General features: G+C 37.4%; 1 protein-coding gene across 1 annotated transcript in view; it reads left to right on the top strand.

The window, feature by feature from the left end:
- Nucleotides 1-21,804, top strand: part of ABCB4 (ATP binding cassette subfamily B member 4) — a 69,920-nt gene that overhangs the window by 11,031 nt on the left and 37,085 nt on the right. The window contains exons 4-12 of the mRNA XM_032755871.2: nt 1,784-1,934; nt 10,068-10,125; nt 11,582-11,773; nt 12,914-13,085; nt 14,596-14,720; nt 17,470-17,641; nt 20,036-20,149; nt 21,243-21,353; nt 21,572-21,697. Of these exons, the coding sequence (XP_032611762.1) occupies nt 1,784-1,934; nt 10,068-10,125; nt 11,582-11,773; nt 12,914-13,085; nt 14,596-14,720; nt 17,470-17,641; nt 20,036-20,149; nt 21,243-21,353; nt 21,572-21,697 (1,221 nt within the window). The remainder of the gene's footprint in view (nt 1-1,783; nt 1,935-10,067; nt 10,126-11,581; nt 11,774-12,913; nt 13,086-14,595; nt 14,721-17,469; nt 17,642-20,035; nt 20,150-21,242; nt 21,354-21,571; nt 21,698-21,804) is intronic.

Consider the following 21,804-nt stretch of genomic DNA (forward strand, 5'->3'; position numbering starts at 1 on the left):
ATATATTATTTTCTGGATATATTTCTAACTCCTAAATCACTGAAAACAAACCTAGGTTTACTTAGAATGTTGCTGTGAAATTCACCTCGTTTTAAATTTATGCTTAGAGGCTGTAAAATTGTATTCAATTAATATGAAAACATTTAAAATGCTTTTTAATGTTAACAACCTGACCCTGTGCTTTTAACTGTAGCTGACAGACTCAAGTGTTCTGTTTTCCTTTTCCCAGAACCACTAAAAATGAACCTTTGGGACACTGGTCCCTTTGTGACAATTTTAGGGACCCAGCTCCATTGGCTCTTGACTTTACCTGCTCCCATTATTTTAACCAAGCTCTGCCTGGCTTCTGACCCTTTGTCTCTTTCAGTTCTCTTGCTTGCCCTGTGTGTTTGATGATGGAGTTTGTCCCTGTCCCTGAAACCTTGCCTGAACTCCTGGAACTCTTTGAGAATGGTTTACACACATATCCACTTTCCACCGTGTGCCTCTAACCTCAGCCTCACCCGGGTTATTGACCCAGTCTGACCTAGCTTCAGCCCTCAAAGGTTCTACTGTGCCAAGCCTGGCTCATCATCCTCTCTCCCAATAACTGTTCCTTGTCCCCAAAAGGGGCTGAGGTGGGGGGAATGGGCAGAGTAAAGCATTTTAAAAGAGAGGAGAGAAACAAAAAAAGACAGGAAGCTATAGAAATGGAAATGTAAGAGGAGGAAAATGTAGTCTAGAAGGCAGAGGAGGAAAGAAGAACAAAGAGAAAGAGAGCCATAAATGGGTCAATCAAAAACAGAAAGAAAAGGTGAGAAATGGAAGAGGACTAATAAGACAGTAACAAAGTCCTTTGAGGTGTTAGGACACTGATCTTCTGGTTAGTTCTTGAGGGTTGTGCACTTCACTGTGACAACTGGTATCACCCTTCCCCTCTGTAGGTAGTACTGTGTCCAAGATTCTTGGTGTGGCCCACAAGCGCAGGCGTTCTATCTCTCTCTAACATCCTCTCCCACACTTTGTACTGTGCCCTTCAGGAATTCCACTGCCAGGGGTTACTTAAGCACTCCATGTAGTTTCTAGTTACCTTCTTATTCTAAGCCTAAATTCTTCCTACTTCTTCTACACTCGCCAATTCTTCTCCAGAGAACTCCCTCTTACCCTTCAAGGTTCTGCATACTTGGCAGGTGACACTGGTGAAAACTAAATTTTTAAAAAACGTTCTGCATAAGGATCTCCATGAGCAAGACTTTCCTAAGGTGCACATATAGACACACTATAATGTTTGTTGTGCTTCACTACTGAGTTGCCTTTTTAAATCTAACTTAAACCTTTTAAAGGGATCTTATCTCAAAACTCAGAGCATCTATTTTCCTCTATTTTAAATTCTCCCTCTGAAATATTCTGAATGCTTTTTTAAAGGATGTGGTGTGTGTGTGTGTGTGTGTGTGTGTGTGTGTGTTTGTGTAAACTTAATGTCTTTCCCTAGCTGTTCTTTATTACCACAGGAGCTCTGAGAGATCAAATAATACTTCTTAAACCTTTATCCCCTTTGATTGTATATTAATTATTCAAAGCAGATACCAATTAAACATAATTAGATTGATTTCTTCACAGAATAAAAAAATAAACAGAAACATGAAATTAAGCTGTTAATGATTTGAAGGCCTCCTTTTCTAAGACATTCATTTACAACGCTTAAAAAAGTACTGACTTTAAATAAAAATCCAAAGAATATATAATTATGGAAGAGGAGAAATTCCATTCCACAGCTAAGTATTATTTTGTTTCCTTTTTTTAGTTTCGATACTCCGATTGGCAGGATAAATTGTTTATGTTGCTGGGTACCATCATGGCCATAGCTCACGGATCAGGTCTCCCCCTCATGATGATAGTATTTGGAGAGATGACTGACAAATTTGTTGATACCGCAGGAAACTTCTACTTTCCAGGTAAGCATTTCTTTAGCTTTTAAAAAAAATCCACAGCATTTCTTTAACTGGGTGAAAGTTTGGGAGTTGATTTTGCTATTCATTACCATCTTATTTAATGATTTGGATATCTGGTTGACTCCAGATATCATAGAAGGGGTTGTAAAATTCTCAGAAAATTGTTCAAGTACTCATTTAAATTTAAAGAAACACGTGTATTGTTGTTTGACTTTTAATACAGGTGAAGGAAATACACAGGAAGCTTCTAAATAAAGTAAGGAAGTCACTCTACTTGAGAACAGTGGAAATGTAATGAGAGTATCTCTATGCAGTATCCATCCCGTTAGTAATTGCTGATGAGTTTCAAAGCACATCAGTTAAACATGGCAGTACTTCTTAGCTGTGTTTAGCTTGTAGATCTGTTTCTGGGTTTTCTTTTCTTCTCTCCCCTTCACCTTAAAAAAAATTATACCCATTTTCTGTCTCTAATTTTGGATCAACCAGATTGACTGGAACTTGAGATGGCATTTCACGAAAGAGTGAATGGATTCAATATGTCCCTTGGAATTCACCCAAAGGACTGTAATTACTGAAGAGCCAAAAGAGTCCCATAAGTTAATATTATCGATACGAGAGGCCCTGACAATAGCATTAGGGTGGGATTCCAATAGACATGGTTATTTTCACAGTAACCAAATTCAACATAGAAAGGAAAATTTTCATGCTTTCTACCAAGCCTGAAACCTCTTTTCTCTAAGAGACCTTGTGGGCACTGGGCTGGAGAAGACTGAGTGAAGCTTTACTGTTGCACAGATGGTAGAATATTTTCAAAACACTGGTAAAGGGAAAGGCAGCTTTCTTAGCAAAGACATGTAAGAAAAATTACTCTATCATTTAGACAGCATTGAATAAGAATTTACAGTGTTCACTGACTGAGAACTACATATTTAGTTACTATTGTAGGCCTCATGTGTAATTTCCTAAAAGAATAGGATTGTTTAATTAATACAACAGAATATGTTTACATAAATATTGATAAATATTAATGCCTTTTAAAAATCCAGTAAAAGCATCCTTTGAATATTTAAAGCAAACTCTTATAAAAGTTTATTTATTTATTCTCAAGTAATATTGTTTCTGAAAAAAACCTCTTCATAATAAAAATAACAATAATGGTGATTTTTCATTGTGCTTACTATGTGCTAGGTCCTATGCTGAGCACTTTACATACATTATTCCACTTTACCCTCACAAGAACAATACTACACAGTAAGTAATGTTATCTTCTGTGATAGATGACAAAGCCAAGGCTTGGAGAGGGCAAATAACTTGTCCATAGTTACACTGCTGGTCTTTCTGCCATCCAAACCATGCTCATTATCATATATAGTATAGTGTCAATATAGATGATTAGGAAAAAAAAGTGCTTGGGAAAGTTTTAAATGGATTGCTTATTTGTGACTAGTGACCAAAACTTTAACATAAACACTGTGAAGTTGTGGTAGGACAGAAAGTTTAAAAAGTCTTTAAAGAGGCCAGGTGTGGTGGTTCACACCTGTAATCCCAGCACTTTGGGAGGCCAAGGTGGTGGCAATTAAGTTTTGAGTTTGGTAGTTCGAGACCAGCCTGACCATTGTGGAGAAACCCCATCTCTACTAAAAATACAAAATTAGCCAGGCATGGTGGCTCATGCCTGCAATCCCAGCTACTCTGGAGGCTGAGGCAGGAGAATCGCTTGAACCCAGGAGGTGGAGGTTGTGGTGGGTTGAGATCGTGCCATTGCACTCCAGCCTGGGCAACAAGAGCAAAACTCTGTCTCAAGAAAAAAAAAAAAAGTCTTTAAAGAAATGGAAGAGGTAGGAATTTTCTATTGTCTATTTGTTTTCCTAGAAAATCTACAGATCTACAACATATTAATTTTATATACATATAGAGCAGGATGATGCCCATATTAAGACATCTTAGTTAAAAATCTATTTTTTATGGAACACTACACATCTATAAAAAGTACGAAATCACCAGCTACTTGGGAAGTTGAGGCTGGAGAATTGCTTGAACCCAGGAGGTGGAAGTTGTAGTGAGCCGAGATGGTGCCACTGCACTCCAGCCTGGGTGACAGTGCAAGACCTTGTCTCAAAATAAATAAATAAATAAATAAATAAATAAATAAATATAAAATTGTGTCCTTTCCAGCAACATGGATACAGCTGGAGGCAATTATCCTAAGCAAATTAACACAAGAACAGAAAACCAAATACTGCATATTCTCACTAATAAATGGGAGCTAAGCATTGGGTAACACATTGACATAAAGATGAGAACAATAGACACTGAGATCTACTAGAGAGGGGAGGGAGGGCAGCAAGTGTTGAAAAACCAAATACTAGGTACTATGCTCACTACCTGGGTGACACGATCATACATATCCCAAACCTCAGCATCACACAGTATCCCCATGTAACAGACCTGCACATATACCCCCTGAATCTAAAATAAAAATTGAAATTATTTTAAAAAGAAAATAAAAAAGAAATGCAGACTCCCAGGCCACATCCTGGACCCACTGAATTAGCAATGGTATTTTAGCAAGACCTTTCCTTCCCCACAGTGAATCAGAGATGCATTTATGCACATTAATGCTCAAGGGTCTATTAAGTGGTCTGACCTTCCAGATGTGGAGCTGGGTTTCTCACCCATCCCTTTAGTGGCAGGACAATGACTGTATAGGAACTTATACCAGCTGCCTTTGATTTCCATCTTATTTCATCTGGAAAAAAAATCAAAGAAACTACAAAGACACTTCTCCAACTCCTGAATTGTCAGCAGCATATCTCCACTGCCCCTACTTTGAAATTATCTTTGGGTTTCACATTTCCTGATTTTCAAACCATAAAGCGCCATTTATTAGAGCACCAATGGAATATTTTTGTGGAATAAGACCCAACTTTATCTGTTCATGTATGGTCTAGCACCTCTTTTCAAGTGTCGCAGATATTATCTCTTGGTGACTCACATTAGCCTTCCAGCCAAGCACTTGTATGTCCATAAAATATCTGTGAAATAATGTAGAGAAACTGATGATTACTTCTAGGGAGGGAAAGTGAGTGGCTTTGAAAATGGGTGGGTGTGATGTCTTCCTGTATTCTCGCTTGTAACTGTTGACGTATACACCTTTACCAAGAAAAAATAAATTTAAAGTAAAAAAATTTTTTAAATGACTTCTGCACAGTGTTAAAAAAATCAGATTAACAGATGAATGGAAAAATAAGATATAGTAGATACATACAATGGTATATTATTCAGCCTTTTAAAGGGAAATAACTTCTGACACATGCTACGTCATAGATGAACCTTGAGGACATGACGCTAAATTAAATAAGCCACTCAAAAAAAGATAAATACTGTTCGATTCTACTTTTATGAGGTATCTAGAGTAAAATTCATAAGAATGCAAGTGGAATGGTGGTTAATAGGGGTTGTGGGGAGGAGCAGTGGGGAGCTGTGGTTTAATGGGTATGGAATTTCAATTTTGCAAGATGAAAAAGTTCTGGAGGTTGGCTGGACAACAGTGTGAATATACTTAACAGTACTGAACTGTACACTTAAAAATAGTTAACATGGCAAACTTTATGTAATGTATTTTATCACAATTAAAATTTTTAAAGTCAGATTAAAGCAATGCAATTCACTTATCACACATCATTTCTCTTTTGGACCAATTTTATTAGTTCTTTTGTTTTTACTAATACCAGAATAATTCCTAACTTTCTTATTTGGAGCAGTTTGCTTTTTTTTTTTTTAACTTGTGCCTAATTATGAAACCAAATGGCTTTAAGCTGGACATGGCAGAGAGGTGCCAAATTCAGGGTCTCTCTGGGGAATGGCACAAGCAAGTCACTTACAGAACTGTGGTTGACGCAGAGATAAACTCGCGAGAGTTGCCAACTTTGTTTTGGTAGCCTCCGAATTATAAACACTCCTGTAGCCATGTTTCTCATTAGGCTTACTGGATGCTGTGGACTATTTAGAATGGGAAGTTCCTCAAATGTTATGAATTTCCAGTATCCACTCTTTGGTCGTTTGTAAAAATAATATTCTCATACCTCTTTGAAGACAATGAAATCTTTAAAGGATACTCACTCTAAATCCAGACTGCTTATTGATGTGTTGAGAGTTGTAGAGTTTAACAAAAATCATGGGGATTGGGAACAGATAGAGTGAGGTACTTAGCTGAGGTTCCAGCGTATCTCATAGAGATGTTTACTTAGTCTATTCTTTAGAATTGTTGGATGCTTGGACAACCAGACTTAATAGGAGCCAAATGAGAAAGGCATGTTAGAAGAAAAAAAGGTTTATATTACAAGAGGGTCTGACAATGACTTATTGTGAGCAAAGCTCGTCCTTGTCAACAGAATAAAGCCACTCCATGACAGGGTTGTTCCCTCACAATGAGTCAGTTGTGCAGAAACTATGCACACAACATTCTGCATCCAAAACATTAAGGACAGAGTTGGAGAAAACAGTTTTTCCACAGAGTGTCAAGGACTTGATATCTTTTATGCTGTCTCTGTGACTATAATAGTCTAGAAAATTCTGCGGGGAAATAGCTGCACCCTGATTGTCCTTGCATTGCCTCTTGGTTGAGGGGAAAAATGCCATTTTGAGTCCCCAAGATATCTTCGTAACTGTCCATAGTGCCTAGGGTGCCTGAACAAACACCAGCTCTTTATTTTATGATGAATAGTTCTATGTGGTAAAAGTCCTAGGCAACATTTAAAAATAACTAAAAGAATATAATTGGATTGTGTGTAACACAAAGAAAGGAGAGATGCTTGAGGTGATGTATACCTCTCTTTCTTCCCCTTTGAAAAAAAAAGAAGTCTTGGGCAGAATCAGGGAAGGCAGACATTGATTTACTTTGAGACTCAAAAGTGAAAATGAAGACTATGTTTCCCTATCTAATCCTTAATGTATACACTGCTTATTCAGACCCTTCACCCATGAGCTGTGTGACCATGAGCAAGTCTCTTATCCTCTATAATCCTTACTGTTCTCACCTTTGAAAGGTAAGCATAAATTTACTGATAGAATTAAGTGAGATGATTTGTGTAAAGTGTCTGGAACATAGTAAATGATCAATAAATATTGGGAGAAACTAGCTATAAGAACTTGGAAATGAAACAACCCACTCTGTCTCTTCATCTGTAAAATAGATAGTTAATATAGGTACTCTCTAAAATGAACAGGCAGCTTCAGGAGTTCCCCAGTTCCTTACTATGGGAGGCATTCAGGTGGACTGGGGTGTAAGTTCTCCATCCTGGCATATTAGAATCAACCAGGGTACTTTTTCTTTTTTGAGACAGGATCTTGCTCTGTTGCCCAGGCTAGAGCGCAGTGAAGTGATCATAGCTCACTCCAGCCTTGAGCTGGAGTAATCCTCCTGCTTCAGCCTCCTGAGTAGCTGGGACTACAGGCACCTGCCACCATGCCCGGCCAACTTTTTGTAAAGGTGGGTTTCACCACGTTGCCCACGCCAGTCTCAAACTCCTGGCTTCAAGTGATCCTCCCGCCTCAGCCTCCCAAAGTGCTATAATTACAGGTGTGAGCCACCGGGCCTGGCGGGAGACACTTTATAAAAATGTGATGCTCTGGACTCAACCAGAGATTCTGGCTGCACTGGGCTTGAGTGGAGCCTGAACATCTGTAATTCTTAAGCTCCCCATGTAATTCTAATGCACAGACAGCATTAAGAACCACCAAGCCAAATGACCATGTAGATATCATTTATGAGACTGAAGCAGAATAGGTAGCATCTGACAAGACCAGGACTAGGTTCTTTTCAGATCTAGCATGCCATGACTTTTCAGGCAACACACCAACATACATTTAGTTCACCTTTGTCCCAGGCAGCAGAAACTCTGATTTTCCCCAGGGACTCTGGGGCTCCTTGGGTTACTAACCCAGCACTAGATTTCCATTCTTGGGACTCTTGAGAAATGAGCGGGTCCAATCTGGAACTCTCATAGATTCTTTCCTAGGAGGAAGAGTCAGTTTGAGTTGGTATCTGTGTTAGTCCATTTTGTGTTGCTATGAAGGAATACCTGAGACTGGGTAATTTATAAAGAAAATATGTTTATTTGGCTCATGGTTTGGCAGGCTGTAAAAGTATGGTACCCACATCTGTTTGGGGCTTCTGGCGAAGCCTCAGGAAGCTTTTACTCAATGAGGGAAGGTGAATGGGGAGCAGATGGGTCACATGGAGAGAGAGGGAGCAGGAGGGAGAGGCCAGGCTCTTTTTAACACCCAGCTGTCACATGAACTGAGTGAGAACTCGCTCATTATCTCAGGGAGGGCACCAAGCCATTCATGTGGGATCTGTCCCCTTGACCCAAACACCTCCCATCAGGCCCCACCTCCAACACTGAGGATCACGTTTCAACGTGATATTTGGAGGGAACAAACATCCAAACCATATCAGTATCCTTATTGAGAGAATTTAAAAGTTTGAGGTAGGTGTTGAAAGAGAGGAAAAACTTATGTAAGATTTCACCCAATTTTTCAGTTCAGGGAAATAAACCACAATGATTTTTACAAATGCCACAGCTTTAGAATAGCTTACCTGCCTCTAGTTCCAAACACTGTTCCAATTTGCCTTATTTAAAACTTCAGGATGGAAATGAACACACAGAAATGAACTGACAAGATGAAAAGTAAAATAGAGTATGAATCTTCAAGGTTCTGATAGCTTATAAAGAGCTAGATTAATAATCAGAAATTTCACTGTGAACATCAGTAGAAATTATAATCCTGGGGGAAAGATTATGCCACAGTTGGGGCCAGATGTCTGGTAATTGATCCTGACAGTAGTTTGAGTTTTAAATAAGTTTCGACCTTATCTTTCTTTGTAAAAAGATAAGGAGGATACATAGCACCATGAAAACATGACCCCTGGGCTATTTACACATGGCAAAGGAACAAAGAGACCAATTTCTCTCCTAGGACCGTGGAAAATGAGAAATATGTACCCTGATGTGTTTTCTCAACAATGCTGTGGTGATATTTTATCCTATTATTTTGTGAATGCGGTAGAGGTAGGCTGTTTCTTATTTTTTCATTTGTGTTTTCTAAAAAGTAAAAATAAGTCATTGTCACATGAATAAATCAGTATAGTATAGTGTTACGAGCATAGGCCAAATTGCCTGGGCTGACTTTCAGCTCTGCCACTTACTAGCTGTATGACATTGAGTAAGTTACTTTATTTATCTGTGCCTCCATTTCCTCTTCTATAAAATGGGGTTTGTAAAATAGTCTCACCTTATAAGATAATTAAATGAATTAACACACCTAAAGTATTCAGAGCAGTGCCTGGTATTTAACAAATGCTCAATAAACATTAGCTATTATTAAAACATGAAAATCAGGAAAGATACATTGACATTTTATCAAATTAGCTCAAATTAATAGACAATAGATTTCTTTCCAATTAATACTGCTTCAAAAATACTAGAATACAGCAGTGCTGGTAAACAAGAGGTGGAATGCAGGATGTTCACCAATTGCCAGTGATCACTGACCTGCCTTTGAGCAACTAAGTTATCTTCCCTGTCTAGTTTTTCCTCCTTTGTGATGGATGTAACTTAGCCTTTCCCTTACTTATGTCATATGAGACGTGTAAAGAAAAAATACACAGATATAAAAATAAAATTTATTGAAGTATCTATAAAGTGCTTTGAGCCACCAAAAAAAAAAAATGCCTCTTAAATCCTGTGTTTTCTATTTTAAATATTTCTTATTCCCTCCTCTGTCTTCTGTGTGTTTTGTGGCTTCCTTGTCTCTTCAGTGGCTCCTCTGTGCCTCCTTAGAAGGCTGCTTTGCTAAAGGCTGAGACCGCCAGGAGGGGGGAAAGACCTGGGAGGGCTTATCTTCCCCTTTCTTGGTCCTTAATGTCCAGTACCTAAACCCTTGGGCTCTTTACTTGAGTAAAGTGAAAAGAATGCACTTAAGTGTGCAAAGAAAAGTGTTTTTTAAAGAGAAACTTTATAACAGCATCTTCTAGCTTTCATACATTTAAATTATTAACAGATTTTTTAAAACCTGGCAATGCCTATTAATAGTTTGATCTTTTAACATGTTTTATTTTATTTTTTAATTTAGTGAACTTTTCATTGTCGCGGCTAAATCCAGGCAAAATTCTGGAAGAAGAAATGACTAGGTAACTCATATATATGGTGTACTTTTTTAAAGTTTCATTTGAATATAATTTCCAATTACAGTTATAAGAATATACAAATAACATGTACTCTTTACCCAGATTCACCTATTGTTATCATTTTTGCTCCCAAATCCCAATTTAAAGTAAGATGCACACATCATGGCCCTTTACTGCAGTATGACTCCTAAGAATAAGGATATTTTCTTATATAATCACGGTACAGCTATTGGCTTCAGTAAATTTCAATACTTTTATCTAATATAACATCTATATTCCAATTTTGTCATTTGATCCAATAATATCATTTATGGCATTTTCTCCTCCTTCTAGTTTCTCAATAGAAATCTCTAAAGCCTGTAAGCATGATGTTTGTATGTCTGCATAGCAATGTTGCTGATTGTAACGAGTGCTGTCTGTACGCTAAAAGGCCTGAAAGGTGTCTATCTGGAAGCAGTTTGTAAAATTAGATAATAAAAATTTGAAAGTATTGATATGTACTTATTATTTTTAAAAATACTAACTTTCTACTAATTTGGTAAAACCTTCATTCCAAATTCGTTTGAATTCATGACATTTTATTATAACTTTTTTTTAATATTTCAAATTCTGACAAATAGGAACAAAGTTTTTTGGTTCTTTTTATAAAGAATGCAGAAAAACCAATATGGAAAGGGCGATTTCACATGTTCAATCTGCTTATTACTATATGTAAATAGTAGTGAACTTTTCAGTACAATAAGATATACAAGTCTAGAATATAATTATGAAAGAGGAGTTAAATTGTATCCACAAGTTATCAATATCAGTTAAAAACAAATCGTTAACTTTTCTGCAGTTAACAACAAAAATTTATCCATTTTCTTTGGCTAACAGTTCAAGTAAATAGATTTGCCATCATGGAGCTCATCATTTTATAATTAAAAAAAAGAAAAATGTAATGTCTGTTTGTTATAAGGTCCTGTATAGTTTTTGTTATCAGTTTAGTAAATTGATTAATTTCTAGTTCTGAAAATTTCTCCTGAAAGAGATGAATAAAGATGGTGGGGGCGGTGGCTCATGCTGTAATCCCAGCACTTTGGGAGGCCGAGGTGAGCAGATCACCTGAGGTCAGGAGTTCAAGACCAGCCTGGCCAACATGGTGAAACCCCATCTCCACTAAAAATACAAAAATTAGCCAGGTATGGTGGTGCATGCCTGTAATCCCAGCTACTTGGGAGGCTGAGGCAGGAGAATCACTTGAATCCAGGAGGCAGAGGTTGCAGTGAGCTGAGATGGTGCCACTGCACTCCAGCCTGGGTGACAGAGTGAGACTCAGTCTCAAAAGAAAAGAAAAGAAAAGAAAAGAAAAGAAAAGAAAAGAGAAGAAAAGAAAAAAGAGAAAAGAAAAGAAGAAAAGAAAAGAGAAAAGAAAAGAAAAGAGAAGGTATTTAATAGAGCCTTTCTCTTTTTTTTTCAGATATGCATATTACTACTCAGGATTGGGTGCTGGAGTTCTTGTTGCTGCCTATATACAAGTTTCATTTTGGACTTTGGCAGCTGGTCGACAGATCAGGAAAATTAGGCAAAAGTTTTTTCATGCTATTCTACGACAGGAAATAGGATGGTTTGACATCAACGACACCACTGAACTCAATACGCGGCTAACAGAGTAGGTACATTGTTAATGTCACACTTTCATATAGAAATTAATTACTGTGTGAAAATGTCAAGGAAAGATTTTAAATGAAAAATGTTACTAGACTGAGCATCTGATCTATATTAGAAATCAATCATCTGGCAGCCATGTCTAGCAGCATCTGTAGCCTATGCCATTGCATGTTGGCTTTCCCCCAAGGTGCACAGTAGGTTTATGTGAGGACTGAACTCACATCTTATACCTGTTTATTTCTCATGGAACTTTCTACTGCGGGACCTGACAGGTGCTAGACTCTCAGTAAAGATGGTTGAATGAATGAATAGATGATTGAATTAATTTACAAAGAGACTTGCTTTAGTAATTGTCAACTCTTCACTTATTCAACAAATATTTGAGGGTGTTTCATGTGCTAAGTACCATTCTATGTGTTCATAATGTATCAGTGAACAAAGCACAGATCTCTGTCCTTTTGGTGCTTACATTCCAGTAGGGGGAGATAGATGATAAACTTTCCTGACTGGGGGTCCTGGCAAGGGCATCCTGAGCAAATAAGTCAAAAAAAAAAAAAAAAAAAGAGGGAAGAGCAAGACATTTAGGGCCTTGTAAACCTCCACAAAGACTTCAGCTTTCACCCAGTGAAATGGCAGCTGTTGGAAGTTTCTGAGGTGAGGAGTAACATGGTCAGACTTGCATTTTCAAAGCATCCCACTGGCTGCTGTGTTGAGAATAGACTGCGTTGAGAATAGGGACAAGAGTGGAAGCAAAGATCTCTTCCCTATTACTTCCCTGTAAGAAGAAATGCAGTAATACTTCCCTATTACTGTTGCTTATTATTGTTGCAATGTTCTTCTTAATTCTTGCTTTTAAACAGATAGATTTGGATGCTCAAAATGTTAATGCTTCTCTCATAGGAATGACTCATTTAATAGTATCAACTTAATGATACTAACTTATTAGAAGCATTGATTAATCCTGAATTTCTTCCTTTGTGCGGTGTTTAGGTGGGGAAGATGTTATTCAAGAGGCTAAGACTCTGAAAGAGGCTTGCAGTCAGTGAACAAATTTTACTTGTCTATGTGTTTGTTGGATGTCTACTTCATCTTTCTAACTGAAACCTCCTGCCTGTAACCACTTAGGTGTGATCTTTTTTAGTGACATCTCCAAAATCAGTGAAGGAATTGGTGACAAGGTTGGAATGTTCTTTCAAGCAGTAGCCACGTTTTTTGCAGGATTCATAGTGGGATTCATCAGAGGATGGAAGCTCACCCTTGTGGTAATGGCCATCAGCCCTATTCTGGGACTCTCTGCAGCCATTTGGGCAAAGGTATGTGAAAGCTGGGCATTTTTATGTGTGTTAACCCCTGCACACAGTAATCTTTAATATGCAGAAGTCTCATACTTGTACCTGTGCAGGTCTACATTAAATGTCAGTTGAAACTACATCCAGTAACATGGTGTTAATATGATGCTTTAGTAAGGAAATTAATTTTTAACATAATTCAAAATGTTACAGGCTGGGTGTGGTGACTCATTCCTGTATCCCAGTTCTTTGGGAGGCCAAGGTACATAGATCACTTGAGGTCAGGAGTTTGAGACCAGCCTGGACAACATGGCAAAACTCTGTCTCTACTAAAAATAAGAAAAACTAGCCTTGCGTGGTGGCACATGACTGTAATCCCAGCTACTCAGGAGGCTGAGACAGGAGAATCACTGAACCCAGGAGGTGGAGGTTGCAGTGAGCCAAGATCATGCCACTTCACTCCAGCTTGGGTGACAGAGTGAGACTTCATCTCAAAAAAAAAAAAAAAAAAAAAAAATCACAGTTCTTACTTCAATTACCCTTGGTTAAGGAATTACCCTCAAATTATTGCATGAACATAAAAATTTTGAATAGAGTTTGGATTTGTTCTATTTATTTTAATCGTTACCTGTGATGGTTAAGTGGCATTCTGCCAGTTTTGCCTTGCAATAAAATACACAAAATGTATTCTGCTTTAGCCAACACTTCAGAGTTGAGAAATTTTACTGGCAATTTTTGTTCATTCTGGGGTTGATGATTTACACAGTGAACTACTTGTATCTCTTTTGTTTTGATTCTTCCTTTGCTTTTCTCCTGCAACATCTTGTTTGGCTATCTTATTATTTAGCAGAATGCCCATGAGGAAGTCTGGAAGTATCGTTTTTATAGTAATTAAAAATTGTGACACAAGGCCAAAGTGGGTGGATCACGAGGTCAGGAGATTGAGACCATCCTGGCTAACACAGTGAAACCTTGTCTCTACTAAAAATACAAAGAATTAGCCAGGCATGGTGGTGTGCACTTGTAGTCCCAGCTACTTGGGAGGCTGAGGCAGAAGAATCGCTTGAAACCGGGAGGCGGAGGTTACAGTGAGCCGCAATCGTGCCACTGCACTCCAGTCTGGGCAACAGAGTGAGACTCTGTCTCAAAAAAAAAAAAAAAAATTGTGTCACAATAAAGAATGGTAAATCCTTTCAAAGCAGTAAAGTTTTATTTTATTTTACCTTACAACTAACAGAGAAAAACAGTAGATGTGGAACTTGACAGTGTTCCCAAGAATGCTATTTAGAGAATTATGTGTGGATTTTCTTTTTTCCTGAGTACTCTTGCGGAGTCTATCACCAGGGTGGGTCAGATATAGCCTTTGAGGGATGTGGACACAGCCATTGGATCCAGAACACTGGCATTTGCTACGTGACTTTAATATTTGGTTAAGGAGAGGGTTTGGGAAGAAAAAGTAGGTTAAAGAGTTGACCAGAGTGCCTTTAAACTTTTCTCCCTATACAAAAGTGATCACTGTTTCTTTTCTGTCCAGATACTCTCGGCATTTAGTGACAAAGAACTAGCTGCTTATGCAAAAGCAGGCGCCGTGGCAGAAGAGGCTCTGGGGGCCATCAGGACTGTGATAGCTTTTGGGGGCCAGAACAAAGAGCTGGAAAGGTCAGGAAGGTTCTTTAGCCACTGGTTTAAGGAATGTGTTTTTACATTTTGTTGCTTCTTCTTTTGTGGTATGTGTTTATTATCTTCCCTTTCCTAATATTAACCCTTCTCCCATAAATTATAAGCACCCTTTACTGATGGCTATAGTTGAATGTCAGACTCTAAAGCAAGGTTCTTAACCTTTTGTGCTCCATGGACTCTTTTGGCTATGTGATAATACAAATGGACTCCCTTGTTTTTAAATGCAAAAACCAAAATATGCTAGCCCTTTGGGAAGCCAAGACAGGAGGATAGCTGGAATCCAGGAGTTTAAGACCAGCCTAGGCAATGTAGTAAGACCCTGGCCCTACAATTTTTTTGTTTAATAAGCTGGGTGTGGTGGTGTGCACCTGTGGTCCCAGCTACTCAGGAGGCTGAGGCAGGAGAATCGCTTGAGTCCAGAATGTCAAGGGTGCAGTGAGCTGAACTCCAGCCTGGATGATAGAGTGAGCCTCTGTCTCAAAAAAAGAGTAAAAATTTTTTAAAAACCAAAAAATAAATACGTAACCCCCCCCCCAAAAATAAGTAGGGTTACAAAGGAAAATAATTATATTAAAAATACTTATCAAAATATTTTTTATTTTATTTTACTCCCTTAATGACTATGAAGTGGAATATATAAGAGAAAAACCTGAGAAAACATTGACTTCCCAGTTATAGCCCAGAATTCTTTGTAGGGCCTTGTGGGTCCTCCATAACAATGAGGCAGGACTTCCCACCCAGGCCTCTGGCTTTCAACTTTAATGATCCAGGATAAGCTTGGAAAATTGACCAGTATCTGGAGGCATATTGCAAACTCTTCTCTGAAAAAATTATCAAGGCATGATTGACATATGAAAAGCTGTGTATACATCTTTAATGTGTATATCTCAATGAGTTTGGGGATAAGAACACACCTATGAAAAAGGCCATTCTGCTCTACTTAAATGAAAATAATTACTTAGGGGTTTATTTAAATAACAATATCCCCTACTATAGTTGAAGTATGATTCCATATAAAGTATTTTCTTTGGCCATTCTATGGGACTCTTGATACTCACAACTCTTGGATATAAAAATTCTCTGGAAATTCTCTAGCATTAAAAACAAAGTTTCCCTTATTCCCCCCATTTAATTTTCTACTTTTCTATTCCTTAATCCCTCTTCAAAGCCAACATGTTTCTGGTCCTCTAACCTCTTCCTTTTTTCTCTCTCACTGCTGCTTCCTGTACACAATAGTCCACACAGACCACACTAACCCTCAGTTGGACCTCAGGATGTCAGTGTAATCTGTGCCACTCCGTTAGTCCCGGTAAGCGAGCCACCTAAGCAAAGGTAATTACAGTGTGTCCGCTGCTGTCACTGGAGCTGTGTGTCACACTGGGCAGATGCAAGTCTTCCTGCCACACCTTGAGGCTCAGCCACACAGGAGAAATCACAGTGCTGGCTGTGGCCTGCTGGCTACCCCCAGAGATGCAGCTGTGCTCTATGAACACAGCCCCCAACCAGAGGAAAGCACCCTGAAGACCTGGGTGCTTTATGCAATAAAAAAGACAAACCTTCTGATGGCAGAATATGTTTTTTAAAAGACTAATGAATTCTCATGTTTTATTTGGTTCAACACTTAAAGTGGTGTTGCTGTGGTTTTTTTTTTTTTTTTGTCACAAAGAGAAATATCCTAATTTATGTGATATTTTCCCCTCGAAGTGTCATTGCATACCCATTGGATTTTTCTTTAAATTTCAGGGAGCCCAAATTAAAATTTACATACCCTCTGGGTCTAGTATGGAAAAGTAGATTTGAGTCAACTTGATGAAAAAAATACTGTAATTTAACAGAATCATTCTAGATATTTTAAACTTTATATCAAATGCCAGCAGCCAGTAATAATGCATTTGAATTATGATTCAAAGATATGATAGTAATAGAATGAGCAAAACTCAGGAAGAGATAAAAATTGAACATACTAATACAATAGTAAGAGAAATGATCAGGCTTGCTAACTACGAACCAGCTACTGTACTGCTTTCTACAATTATCTACCAACCTCACAATTATCTTGCAAATTAGGCATTATGAAATCTATTTTTCATATGATGAAACTAAAGTCTGGAAAAATTGAATAAGAACTGATATTCCATAAGTAGTGACTACCTTATAACCTGTATCTAGCTTGACAGATGAAGGTCAGCCTGATTTTTTAAAAAGTCAGAGAGAGAAGCCTATGTTTATGTACAACAACATGTAAAATTTTCGTCCCTCACCCAGTGGACAATACAGGGAGGATTTTCTGTTCTCCAGAGAAGAGACATTGACCAGGGTTAAGAATCTAACTGTTTATGAGTTCCAGTGGCATTTACAGTCAATTCTGGTTTGCTTGGTTTCTCTCATTCCCTCTTAACCCTGACTTGTGATATTGCCGTGAAGGTGATGGAGAAGCTCTTCCATATCCCAGGGTGAACCCTCAATTCTGGAATAGCCACAGGAAAGTTGGTTGGCTTGGAAGGGATGAAGGGAAATGGAACCGGGCCAGTAAAGAGAAGGCTTGGATCTGTTCTAGGCCTGGCTGATCCTGAATTAGTTCAACTCCCAAAGAGCTGGGTCTCACCATGGGTTCATTACCTTGACTGACTTTGTTACTTAAACCTCCAACTATATAGGAGCCGAGTGTGACTCAGACTATGGATTGTTATTCTTAATTATAACATTTTCCCTCTCATTTTTCTGGTAGGTATCAGAAACATTTAGAAAATGCCAAAGAGATTGGAGTTAAAAAAGCTATTTCAGCAAACATTTCCATGGGTATTGCCTTCCTGTTAATATATGCATCATATGCACTGGCCTTCTGGTATGGATCCACTCTAGTCATATCAAAAGAATATACTATTGGAAATGCAATGACAGTAAGTAGTTCTCCTAACATTTATGAAGAATATGAAAATCTTATTTCTCCATTTACCTTCTCTTTTCTTTGATATCCCTCCTTTTTGAAAGATGAACATGATTATAGGTTTTTGTTTTTGGTGAATCTTTCCACTGTCCAGTGGGCAGAGCTGACTTTCTAGAATATACAAGTCATAATTATGAGTGTGGATAAGAAAATAGCATGTGGTTAGACCATTTGTGAAACATATAGAGTGTATAAAAGGAAATAAAAATGGGATGAATTTAGGAATAAACAAATATAGATGGGAGCCATCCTCCCTCTGCCGTTGAGTTTTATTGTATAAGAAAGTAAGCATCATTATTATAGAATAGGTCATTGCACAAGAGAATGTTACATTTCTATCACTTAAAACAATCAGCTCTCTGAAATACAAGAAGAGATATTATGTTAGTTTTTCTTTTTTTTTTTTTTTTTTTGAGACGGAGTCTCGCTCTGTCGCCCAGGCTGGAGTGCAGTGGCGCAATCTCGGCTCACTGCAAGCTCCGCCTCCCGGGTTCACGCCATTCTCCTGCCTCAGCCTCTCTGAGTAGCTGGGACTACAGGCGCCCGCCACCACGCCCGGCTAATTTTTTTTGTATTTTTAGTAGAGACGGGGTTTCACCGTGGTCTCGATCTCCTGACCTCGTGATCCGCCCGCCTCGGCCTCCCAAAGTGCTGGGATTACAAGCGTGAGCCACCGCGCCCGGCCAGTTTTTCTTATTTATCAAAATGAAGATAGCTTCATTTTATGATTGTTAAAAGAATATATACTAATTTTACAAAGGATTAGGATACAGAATTTTTAAAATTAAAATTACTTATAATCTAATAGTTTATATTCTCTTGATGATAATTTTTGGCATATATCTTCCAGGTCATTTTATATATATATATATATATATATATGTATATATATATATATACACATTATTTTCTTATATATATATATATATTATGGGATCATACTATATATATCTTTTTGTAACCACATTTATGAACTACCAATATTTTGTGACCATCTTTTCATGTCAGAGACTCAGAACAATATGTAACTATTTAAATAGAAATCTTTTAAAATCTGTACTTCCCTATCTTGCTAAAGTGAGGATACTGAGCATAATTTGGCCCTTTGATGATGACTTCGGGTCATTATGAAAGTGAGTATTTTCAGAATGCTTTATGCAGTGGTATCTTCAGACTTCATTGAGAGGTCGTGGGTGTTCGACTTGGTGAGCCCTCATTAATGCTGAGTCTAATTTTTCTCACTTCCATCTTCTCTCTGGCAGTTAGTTTGGAAGCTTGCCACCCTTTCTTCACGTCCTCATTTACTGTTGATGTTTTATGAAGAAGGGAGGTTGAATCCTGACTACCATTCACCTTTGGTGATGAGTTTGTCCTCTCGGGCCTTAATTTCCTCATTTGTAGTATGTGGATAACGACACCTATCCCATAGGGCTGAGAGTGCTATCCCCAGAGGGAGCCCAAGCAAAGCCCTCTGCATAAAGGTCAGGGACTCTATTGCATTAACCTTATAGCATCTATTTTGGTCAACATTATTTTTCTTTCTTACTGGTCCTTATCTGTATTGCAGATGGGAGATAGATATTAAATTGATATTTGAGTTATGGGTCACATGAAGTATTGCTGTGTTTTGAGAAAAGCCAAATTATATGTAGAAGTTTTACCATGACCTGAGAGAAAAAAAAAATTTATCTTCACTTATGTTTTTCTCAGTGAAGTTATGCTAATAATCTGGATTCCTGAAGCTGTATTCTGAACTTCTTTATATCAATTCATTTTCCTAGTGAAAAAATGCTGTGAAGGGAAATGTGTTAAGTGTTGTATGCTATAGTACAGAATAACTGTGTAAAGGAATTGCTAACCAGTGCACACTGGAGTGATTTTATGTTTTATGATGTGCAAACTGTTACTTTTTATGTTAAAAGTCTTTAAAAATATATGTGACATGGTGCTTTTTAGGAGCATTACATGGGGCCAAAATCTGCCATGTTTTATATTGAACCGTCTATGTAATTCCATGCATAGTTAGAGAAAATCATATAGGATGGAATAATAATACTGATTGAAAATGTTTCTCTCTGGTGGCGTTTGCGAGTGAGTCAATGAAATAGGTTTGAAAAATCTTTTTAACTGTATATATTCAGGAGAACAACAGGTAGTTTGAGAAAATAGACCCATTCAGGCAATAAAATGCTATATTAGCCTTGCAAATGTTGCTCTTCTGAGAAACAAAAGTAAAGGATAAACCTAAACTTAATCCTTTATGTAGTATGTTACATATAAATCACATTTTAGATAATAAGGAATGCCAGAATGTCACTTAAACTTTTCCTCATGTTATTTTGCTCAGGTTTTTTTTTCAATCCTAATTGGAGCTTTCAGTGTTGGTCAGGCTGCCCCATGTATTGATGCTTTTGCCAATGCAAGAGGAGCAGCATATGTGATCTTTGATATTATTGATAATGTAAGTCATTTATTATTTTAATGCCAAAAGAAGTCTTTGAGCTTGTATAATTAAATCTGGCTTTAGGTTGCATATTTTTGAATCAACTACATTGAATAAGTTGTACTGACTAAAGTGACATTTAATTATATGAAATGAATGACCTCTTAGTAATAAATGAAAGAAAATACCTCTTATTAATATTTTTTAAATGTATCTTTAGATAATATAATAATACTGATCTCATTTTGGAAAAGGACATCTGCACTAGTGCAGAGCAAAGATGTTTCTCTTCCTAGTTTTTATCTTTTTCACTTTCATATTGTAGCCAGACTGAGAATCATAATTTCTATATAGGATGGAGGGTAGATAAATTATCGGTGGGACCAAAATTGACAGTATATTTTGCTGTGGGTTGCCCCTCTCCAAAAAATTATCACTGCATGTTTGGTATTATTTTAAATAAACTACATTAAATAACTTAAACTGACTACAGTGAAAAAGAAAAAGTTTTAATGTAAAAAAGTAAGTCACTGCATTTAAATATTGCAAAGTAGATAACTGAAATTTGATCATTTAATCTAAGCAACATTTCCTTTTTCATTGATCCAAGTCATGAGAAAATTGCTCAGTTTCTGATTGTATTAAAAGTTTACATTATTCCTAAATAACTATTATAATCAACCATTCAATCTTCTCAATTCAATCTATTACATTTATTATTTAGGAATGAGCTAATTTTCACTAAATGCTGAAATACTTGGCTATAATATATATCAATTATAGTATATTTTTCTTATTGCACTTGTATAAATATGCTTATCTGACCATTTAGAAAATTTATGAGGATATGCCAAAAGCTTAAAGGGAAATATTGTATGAAATGAGATGAATATCTCTTATGTACTTTTCAGGAAAAGACTATTTTCTGAAAAGGAGTATTTCTTTAAACAGCACGCATACATATACACACAATCTTCATCTTGGGTTTTTCTTATGTAAAGGGGATTGTGACATTCCAGGTCCTATTTTTGGAATTTGATGAATCATATTCCTTAAAAATGCAACTTGTTTGTGTTATGATGGAATAGTCATTACATTTTGTTTTATTTAGAATCCTAAAATTGACAGTTTTTCAGAGAGAGGACACAAACCAGACAGCATCAAAGGGAATTTGGAGTTCAGTGATGTTCACTTTTCTTACCCTTCTCGAGCTAATGTCAAGGTACTGTAAGTAATATTTATAGGAATTCCTAACTGAGGTTGATTGTTGAATCATTTTAAAGAATAAAGTCTCTATTATTTTAATACTTATGTGCCTTTTCCTTTGGGGGTTATATTCCCTTATTTGATACTTTTTTTTCAAATTTCAAACTGAATTGAATTATTCCCATTTTAGGGCTTTGTTGTGGAGTGTGTTCTTTTTTCTCATTTTCCTTACAGATCTTGAAGGGCCTCAACCTGAAGGTGCAGAGTGGGCAGACGGTGGCCCTGGTTGGAAGCAGTGGCTGTGGGAAGAGCACAACGGTCCAGCTGATACAGAGGCTCTATGACCCTGATGAGGGCACGGTAAGTGGGAAGAACCAAGCTTTCCAGGGTGGGAAATTGGCCCTTTGGAATTGGTTTTTCAGTAACAAATTTGCATGTGAATCCAGTTTTGGTAAAAAGCCTACAAA

The sequence above is a fragment of the Hylobates moloch genome, unplaced genomic scaffold (assembly GCF_009828535.3).
Source record: "Hylobates moloch isolate HMO894 unplaced genomic scaffold, HMol_V3 SCAFFOLD_1, whole genome shotgun sequence".
In the NCBI taxonomy this organism is placed as follows: domain Eukaryota; kingdom Metazoa; phylum Chordata; class Mammalia; order Primates; family Hylobatidae; genus Hylobates; species Hylobates moloch.